At 35.9% G+C, this 10,053-nt stretch overlaps 1 protein-coding gene across 1 annotated transcript; it reads right to left on the reverse strand.

Moving 5' to 3' along the window:
- Positions 1–4,215: 4,215 nt before the first annotated feature.
- Positions 4,216–9,823, reverse strand: LOC132915313 (dynein beta chain, ciliary-like). Its single transcript, XM_060975116.1, has 4 exons — positions 9,763–9,823; positions 8,704–9,109; positions 5,079–5,395; positions 4,216–4,324 (listed from the first exon to the last, which is right to left on the reverse strand). The coding sequence occupies exons 2-4, from the start codon at positions 8,896–8,898 to the stop codon at positions 4,216–4,218; spliced, it is 621 nt and encodes a 206-aa protein (XP_060831099.1). The 5' UTR covers positions 8,899–9,109; positions 9,763–9,823.
- Between the last annotated feature and the right edge of the window lie 230 nt (positions 9,824–10,053).

Below are 10,053 nucleotides of genomic sequence, written 5' to 3' on the forward strand. Positions count from 1 at the left end.
ATTATTTTGGTGTTGGAGGTAGTTTTTTTCGTCTAAGTATAGGAACGATTCTGGGGGATGTAGCCTGTTGTCAGTGTGTTTTTGTAATATAGGTCACTTGGGAATAAGCCGCTGAAGATTAAGCTGTTTTCTTTTATTTTTGACGCTTGTGCGAAGTGGTTTCTTGCTAGTTTTAGGATGTGACAGTCTATGCGGTGAATGTTGGCTAGGTCGTAAATGTTTTGGTTTTTCCTGTATTTTTTGTATCCGCTGTGTTCGGATCTGTAGGCATTCAGGCAAGCTCTGATGCATTTTCTTTCGAAAACGCGAATTTTCTCCATTAGCGGGGCTGGTATGTTGTACCAGATTGGGCAGCCTTAGGATATAATTGGTCTGATTAGGGCTTGGTAGCATAGAATTTTTACATCGCTCTTGAGATGTTTGAAGTAGAATAGTCTTTTTGCTCTCCAGAATGCTTTATTGGCCTTGGAGAGTTGGATTTCGACGTGTTGTTTGTAGTTTAGTTTGTCATCTATATTTATACCTAGATACTTTACGCAGTTTTTGTGCGGTATGATTGCCCCTTCGGTTGCTTTTTCCTTTAATTGGAAATTTTTGCAGTGTTTTCTTTTTGCTGGAACGATATCACTAGATTTGGGTTTGAACAGTATGCTTTCGCATTTGTTTGCGTTGATTTTTAGTTTCCATGTGTGGTAGTAATCGTTGATTTTGTCAAAATGTTCTTGGAGATCTGTTTTTATTGTTTTAGTTTTGCGGCCTGTTACGTAGATGATTAGGTCATCTGCGAAGGCTATGGAGCGTTTATGGGTAGATTTATTCATGTCGAACAGATTTAATACGTCACTGTTGTAAATGTTGAAGAGTAGCGGGGAATTTACAGTTCCTTGTTGGAGTCCATTTTTTATGGCGAATTTTGTGTTTGATGTATGAGAACCTTCGGTCATTATGAATGTTCTGTTTGTGATCATGTCCCAGACTATTTTGATTAAGCGTCTCGGGAAGTTTTTTTTTATTAATTTGTAAATGAGGCCTGGGATTCAGACTGTGTCGAAGGCTTTTTCGAGATCTATTAAGCAGGCGGCTACTCGCTGTTTTGCGTTTATTGCCCAGCAGATGTCCGACGTGAGTTTGTTTGTCGCGTGTAATGTGGAGTGTTTATGTAGAAAGCCAAATTGGTTTTCTGGGATTATGTCATTTTTTATGCAGAAGGAAGTTTGGGGGTTGTTGATAACTGCTTCGAATACTTTACTTATGTTAGGGAGGAGACTTATAAGTCGTAGGTTTGCGGGTGTTGAGCCGTCTTTATTCTTTTTTGTGATGGCAATTAGTTTGGCTTTTTTCCACTTTCTGGGGAAATATGCGTTGTTTAGAGCATTGCTGAATAGTACTGTGTAGTACCATTTTATTTTGTTCGGTAGGCGCTTAAGTAAGATGTTTGGAATGCCGTCGAAGCCGGAGGATTTTTTATTATTTAGCTTGGAGAAGATTTTGTTTAGTTGGTTGTAGTTCGTAAAATAGTTTATTTCTGGTTCTGGTTGTTTGGGGTTATCTGAGGTGTTTTTATTTGAGAATGTGCAGACTGTTTTATTTAGCGTTATGTCTTGTTTTATTTCGTTTTTGCGTTTGTTCATTTCGGCGATGATGATTCTGTTTAATTGTTCTCGGCCCATGTGCTCGTTTTGTGTGTGTGTTTTGAAGAAGTGGGTGCCGATGATGTATAATTTTTCTGTTGTTGTAGTTATTATGAAGTTATCCTCGGTATCTTTGTTGGTGTTGTGTATCGCTATACCTGCTTCTTGGATGAGGGGAGCTTTCTCTGGGGGCAATTTGAGAGGTGGGATGGGGTTTTGTTCTTTTGGTCTGAAGATTTGATTCATCTGTGGGAACACGTTGACTGAGTCGTTTTTGGAGATGTTTTTTTTATTTTGTTTGTCCAGTAGTGGTTTATAGCGTTAACCACTGCGTTATCGTTGTCCGGTACTAGTTGATGTCGAGTGGCGGTATTTGTTGTCGAGTGCCTCCACAGATATTAGGTGCTTTTCGTTTTCGTATATATTGTAAGTATGGTTAAATTGACTGGGGTTTGCTTTTATTTGTGTATCTTGCAGTCATTTTTCTATATTTCTAATATGCTCTGGTAATAATATGATTGCTGTTCCTGAATTGAAAACTGTAATTGCATTGGATTTGATAGGGAACAGAGTTGACATAGCGCAAGCCATCTGATGTGCGCTGTATTTGGCAGCAAATGTGGAGTGTAACGCGCATCGAATCGTTTACATATCCCCAATAGCAGCGGAGATACGTTCGATTGAATATTTAACCTTGAATAATGATAACTGCAATTGCCTAGGATTTGACAGAGAACAGTATATATAGTATCACCGTATAGCTTATTACGTTATATAGTATTACATTATAACGTATTACAGTATATAGTATTACGTTATATAGTATTAGTAAGTGTGCCTGACTAGTACATCCGTGTCTTCCGCGAATGTCAGTATTTTGCTGTTGATAGTTGTTGGTATGTCGGCCGCGTATAGTGTGTATAATATTGGTTCTAAGACCAAGGAGTTCCTTGCGGTACCCCTGCCTTGATGTCTTTTGCTTCAGAATATACATCCTCTACTTTTAGTAGTAAAGTTCTGTTGCTTAGGTGTGACTTGAGTAAGTGGTAGATTTGTTCCGGGAAGTGTTTTCTGATTGTTTGTAAAAGGCTTTCATGGTTCGCTTTGTCCAATGCTTTCTCAATGCCTATGAAGGAGGCTGTATAGTATTGTTTGTTTTCTATTGCTAGTAAAAGTTCGTTGACGAGCCTCTGCATTTGCTCTATCATTTTTCTTTCGCTATTGTTGGTGTTAGGCGATCGTATATTAGTTTCGCTAATATTTTGGAAAACATAAGAAGTAGTGATATTGGTCTGTTAGATGCAGTTTAGTGTAGGTCTTTGCCTGGCTTAGGTAACATTATGATCTGTGCTAGTTTCCATAGATTAGGAAAGTATTGGATTCTTAAAATTGCATCGAATATTATTGTGATTGCTCTAGGGGAAAGGGTTTTCAAGATTTTACCATTGATTAGGTCGATTCCTGGTGCTTTATTGTCTTTTGTTTTCTCGATTATGATTCTAATATCTTGTGCTGTTAGGTTAGATATGTTAGGTTAGGTTAGGTATGTTAGGTTAGGTTAGGTATGTCAAGCTAGGTCAGGTATGTTAGATTAGGTTAGGTATGTTAGGTTAGGTTAGGCATGTTAGGCTAGGTCAGGTATGTTAGGTTAGGTTAGGTATGTTAGGTTAGATTGGGTATGTTAGGTTAGGTTAGGTTAGGCTTGTCAGTTGGAGTATTAATATTTTGCGCATTTTCGTCTGAATGACATTTTGTTTTGCTGTTGTTAGTATTATATGGAGTAAATGTGTTACAAATGTGGTTGCTGAATTCTGCAGCTTGCTCTTCGTTGCTTCTAGCCCATGTGCTGCCTGCTTTTCTGATTTCTGGGATTAGTTTTATTCTTCTTCTTGCTTCTTTATTTTGTTCCTCGCTTTCCATAGAGAGTAGTTGGCTCTCTCGTGCGCAGAGAGTGTTTCTATGAATTTTAAGAATTCGTTATTATTATGATCTTTTATTTTACTTCTTATTTCCTTTGCGAGTTTGTTTAGATGTTTTTCGTCTTCGTGTGTTTTACGTTTTCGAAAAAATTGTATGCATACACTTGAAACGACAATCGATTGGATTAGCACTTAGGTACCCTATGCGAGCCATATTACATTTTACATATTACATATTACATTTTTTAGCGTTACAATTTATAATTGGATTTAAGTCTCTGTAGAGCGGTGCTTTTTATTGTTTTTTCTTCCTATCTCTGTCCTAAAAATCTGGTTGCAAAGACAGGGAAGTTCAGTAGTCTGCTTTTGGTTTCGGTGGGTCTGTAGGATTTTGGGAAGGGGCGAGAATGGACGGACGGGGCGGGGGAGAGGGGGTGTCCTGTAGAATTATTTACAATATTTACAATGTTTCTATATTTACACTATTGACACGATGGGAGATATGAGCGTTGCCGCTTTGTGGTTCTTTCTCTTGTTATTTTTATTATGGTTTCGGTATCCACCAATATTTTTTTATGTCTTTTCTGTGATTGTCTTCTGTATCTTTTTGGGGAAGGGCCATGTTGTATCTCCACCTAGAGTCTACAGTCTGTCCTTTTAAGTTTTCATCGCAGAGTATTTCTTTTAATCCCTATTTTTCTTTTTAAGTGATAGATTATTGGGATATTATTTTGGTGACGAAAAAAAGTGCACTCAGCGCGGTATGAGCTTTGGCTAAAATAACCAGTTTTCTTATCAGTCTTAGATGTCCAAAAAACTAGAATATTTAAAGAAATATAAGAGTGTGCAAAAATGAGAATGATATAATGTATAGTAATGGTCGCGTAATACTAAAACATTGCAATTTCTTGATACTTAGATTATTTGATACTTAGATTATTTTCTTTTTTAAAAGCTGAATTGATTTTTTAGGATTACGTTTATTTTTTATAGGATGTTATTTATGACTATTTCGAATACTTTGCTTATGTTGGGTAGGATACTTAGAGGTCGCAGGTTTGAGGGTGAGTAGCAATCTTTATTTATTTTTTTTTTTTCTTTGATGGCTGTTAATTTAGCTTTTTTCCATTTTCTGGAGAAATACAGATGGTTGGCAATCTGCGACGCTCACCTTCGCAGTCAAGAGGCTATTTTAGAAGACTATAATCGTACACGATCTGGACAATGGTTGGATGTTAATGAAACTCTTAAACAAATGCTGAAACCGTTAATACGGCCGAAACAGGTTATGATGATTGTATGGTGTACATAGATAGCAATTGATGCATTCATTTGCCTGGTTTTAAAGAATGTGTTTGATGATAATAGCTTGTAATGGCTCAATAAAATGGACAGTAGAATAAAAAACGACAACGCAGAAATTCTGTAGGAATAACATGATTTAAGTAAGATATAATTGAGAAAATAAATTCCTAGGATTTGTAATGTAACATGAAGTATTAAATGAGTTAATATAACAGGAACATACCTAATCGCGTAAGTCATACGATCTAGTCGAAGACACCTCATGATGCATAATCTTTGCAGAGCGGTTTTATTTTTCCAATCTTGTGGGAAACTTTCTCGTTCCGGCGTATCTGATTCTACAAACTTCTTCCACCGTTTCGCAGCGCCTTCTATGTCTTTTTCTAAATTTTGGAAATCCTCCATTTGGCTCAAATATTTAATCCCTCCCCAATCGACGTCTGTTAAGAAGTCTACAGGGCTGGTTAACTCGGGAATATACGGAAATCTTAATAGGAAGTCAAGTTCTGATTGTGATATTTCTTTTGCTTCCATAAAAATCTGAAACGAATAGAATTATTCGATGTAACGCTAGTTGCAATAAAAATGCGAGTGTTGCAAGCTAGCCTCATATGATTTAGGTTATCCAAGGAAGATTTCTTTTGATAAACATTGCACTTCTGTGCAAAATTTTTGTAATTAATATACTACGTTATTTATCGCTATTTTAGCGTTTTTTTTCTTTTAATTATGCAATTATACCAATTATAATTATCACATCTAATAAAGTAGGGTAAAATAGTATACATATAACTGATAATGCAATAAATAAAAAAATCATATTAGCACCTATCCTATGGCACCAATCTGTTGTCAAGTGCAGGCTAACTGTCCAGAAGATACGATTTTTTGCCAATTAGGTAATTAAAAAACAAATACTTGGTGGAACAAAGACCCAATTGATGTGATAAAACAATAGATTCATGCGAAGATAAAAATTTAATGGAAGCATTTGGTAGAGAAATATGTAATTCGTTGAAAAGGTATTTCGATGAAATCAATAAATTAATAAATAAATTGATAAAATGATAAAAACAATACGTAATTTTTAATATTCACTAAAGTTTATTTAATTTAGATTCCATCAAATATATACTTTTGACGTATATATATATATATATATGTCGGGTTGACGTTAGGGGCGTATAATGAATCTTCACCAGTGTTGTTCATGGTTGTCGCACAGATATTTATTACACAAGTATGGCTGATACAAGATTGACAAACGGACGCGGTAGCTGGACGCTAATGACAATGGCCCTAAGTTCGATATAGCGAATCCACGGTCAACGGGATGACGAATATACTTTGCTTCAAAGTCTAAGTCGTACTCAACTTACTACTCGTGATACTAGGAACGCTTGATTGACTCTTAGCTAATCAGATTGCCAGAAAAGAATGACTTTCCGTCGCGACGACGCTGCAGAGGAAAACTATGACGGGGTGTGCCTAAGGGCACGAGATCATCGGATTCGTCAAAGAAAGCCTCCACTCGGAGGGTGAGGGAAATAGGCGCTGCTGTTAATTGGTCAATTTCTATGTTGGCGGTTAGAAAAGGATGCTAGCCGCCCTAGAGAGAGAGTTCCTAGCAGGCAACGTCGTACGTGACCAAATCAGGCTTTCCCATAACTTCCCGCAATAGGTGACAGATTTACAGGCTGATAGAATAAAGACTGTTTGTCAATCTGAAGGACTTTAGTTAACTAGGTCCTAAGATTTGTAACGGTTCCTCAGGCTATCTGAACATAAACTGTAAACGATGCATCGGCATCTGGCGATCATCTGGCCCAAAGAATGGGGTCTGTGTGTGGCGAGCTGCGGGGCTGTTGGAAAGTCTTATTATCAAGTGTTTGTACTGCCAATTCTTTAAAGGAAAGCTATGTTACTTTATATCTCTGTTAGGTGGAACGTTCATCCCGTGACCGTGGCTACGCTCGGCGACCGGTTGTCGCCTCGAGCCTAAACTCATTGTCTCAAGTTACGAATGACTGTGTCTGGGTTATTTCGTAAATGCTACAGTATTGAGGCTTTTCCAAATAATTCCAACGGGGGGGCCCGGTGTCCTTTCATCTCCGACATATATATATATATATATATATAATTTTCATATTATTAGTAATAATATAATTAAATTATAAATTTATTTATAATTTCAAAATAAATATATAACAAACAGTTATAATTTTACTAATACAATTTAAATAGTTTTTATTCAAATAATACAATAATAATATGCTGATTTTGGTGAAGCATGGAAAGAAAATGTAGAAATTGATAAAAAGACTTGACAGGTATCTAAGTGAAAAAAGTATGAGTCTGAATATGGATAAAAGCAAAATAATTAGATTTAAGATAGAAGGAGGAAGGATGACGAAGAAACAAGATAGGGGAAGTAAGAAAATTTATTTACTTATGGTGATAAACAGGATGATGACCAATGGAAGTCAAGGAGTACACATAGGGGAAAGAGTGAAAAAGCAGGTAATAGTTAAGAGATCAGTATACTGGATAGTAGAGGGAGTATTTGAAAAAGAATGAAAGAGGAGATTATGATTATTCAACAAGTTGGTGCGAGTAGTGTCAGCGTATATAGCAGAAATTTGGAATTAGAAAGAAAAAAGGAAGATGGTGGTAAGAGCTTCAGAGGGATCTAGTGAGAATACAAGCAGGGAACGCAAGTTGAAACTATGAACAGAAGTTAAGACAGGGAAAAGGTGGTAAGCTTGCAAGAGATGTTTTTTTTTTTTTAGTTTGTTTTGGTTTTTTACAATTTGTCCTGAAGGACATTTGGTAAAGTGTTATATCTTATTGGTAAAAAAAAAAAATAAAATAAACATAAATATAGCATGTGGGTGGCTACCCCCAGCGAGGTGCCATCTTCGTGTTTGCTAGGTTATATCTTTTATAACAAGAGAATGTTGGAAAGAGAGCAGGAGAAACGTTGGAGGAGCCAAAATAAGAGGAGGTTGAAAGAAGGAAAGGGAGGAGTTTATGATGACAAGAGGAATCGAGAGCCATATGTTGGTACTAGGAGAAGAGGAAGAGGCAGAAAGTTACAAGAAAATAGAAGAACTAATAGAGAAACCCAAAAAAGAGATATGACAAAGGAGAAAGGAATCAGGATATAACAAATGATATAGATGGTTAAAAGCAGAGGGTGTTCCAACGTATTTGGAACCTGGCTGAAGTTAAAGAAGAAACAAAAAGATTGGCTAGATTTAGATTAGGCAATGAAATGAAGAAAAGAAGATAATTAGAAGAAATAAACATGGGAACATCTTTGGGAGATGTGTGACAGGAGCACGGAGGAAGAGGAAGATAACAGATCAACATGGATAGATTTTAGGAGAAGAAAGTGTAGGGAGAAACATAGTTGCAGCATAAAAAAGGAAAAGGGGAGGAACAAAGAGATAAGAAGAGACTGAACAATATTAATTAGTGGTTAATCTGTTGTGTTAATGCCAAGTTGTATAAGTTTATTTAAATTAGAATGTATAGTAGAATAGTAATGTGTGATAGCTATATAGTTATCAGTTAATAGTTTAAGTTAATAACTTTAGATCCAGGCTATAGAAATAGGTATTAATGGATGTTCAGTAGTTAGTATTAAGGATATGTCGTAATGTAGCTAATGGAAGATGGTTGTTTTATACAAATCACTAACAGGAAGCGTATAAGTAATACAGTAATTACTAGGTATAAGATAGGAATAGTGACAAAACCAAGAAAAAGAAATCCCTTGGATCAAGCATCGGGGGGGGGTCCCCCACAGATTGAAAACAGATTGATTTAAATTATAAAATAATTACCTGAATGGTCATTTGACAGAGGAAGGTCAATTTATCGCCTTCAAATAATCCTCTGCTTGTATAAATGAAAACTAGATAAGTGATGCTATCCATTAAAAGAGCTACGCGCTTAGCCAAATCCTCCGAAGCTACTGCAAATCTAATTGCGTTTAGAAAGACAACGCTGAAAGCTTTCAAAGAAAACTGATAGAGCATATTGATCTTGTTCAAATCGTTTAAAACGAAATATAAGAGGCTGGCTCGAGCCGCAACAGGACGATAAATTTCTCGAGCCTCGTCTATCTTTACAGCAGTCACTCTAGCTTCAGCTACTTTTATTTCTATTTCCGCAGCAGTTTTTTTCGTGGTTTCGAGATTGATCACGAGATCGACGTCGCTTAAAATGTCTGGCCCAGCAGTCGATAACCTTTGAAAAGAAACACAATATTATGTCGTGATATTTACATATTGTAGACAGACACCATAACTGGCATAAGACAAATATTGAAAGTTAAGATATAACAGTTAACATTTTTAATTAAAAGATTTTGATTACGAATAAAATATTATAAATATTAAATATTAGTTAATAGTTTTCCGTAATCACAACAATTAAAAATTGATATTTTTAATCACTTTATTTTTTGAGATTTCTTCAAGATCTATTAATAACTGGCTAGCATTTAAATAAAAATTAAATTTTAATGACTTTTTTCCACAAAATGTTTAAAATACTTTTAGTTCACTTTGGATCTCTGGTTATAACATTATTATTAAAATCTATAAAGTATGTAATTTTAAGTGTAACGCGTAGAGAGAATAGTTTTAATAGAAAATGATATAGAGAATATCCTAAAAGGGTTGGACATTAAATCTGGTACTTGAAAACTTCATCATACTGATACATTAGACAAAATATTAGTAAATTGATAGCGATAAAATATTGAAATATATCAAATACTATTACTATTACTGATAACCATTAATTAATCAATCGAATAGTGTCCGGGATTTTGGGTGATCCTCAGTTTATGACACGGACAGCGCACCTACTCTTTTTGAGAAGTTGGAAATTCTCACCTCGCTAGTTGTAGGATTTACAATGCGGACCCCGTCAAGAGGCTAATTGGCATCCTAAGTGTATTAAACATTAACACCAGACGAGATACGCCCACGGCAGTTCGATAGTTATAGGATTGGATAGAAATAGATTCCCACCTCAGAGGAAACATAGACAGAAGAGTAGATCCTGGACGGAGTTAGAATATAAGCACCAGGCGCTTCAAGAGACGATAGTCTTCATTAGTCGTCAAGTAATCATCAAGCAAGACACATAACACAGACCGAACCATTTATACTCACCCCCTGCTT

This window comes from Bombus pascuorum, chromosome 16 (genome assembly GCF_905332965.1).
Source record: "Bombus pascuorum chromosome 16, iyBomPasc1.1, whole genome shotgun sequence".
Taxonomy (NCBI): domain Eukaryota; kingdom Metazoa; phylum Arthropoda; class Insecta; order Hymenoptera; family Apidae; genus Bombus; species Bombus pascuorum.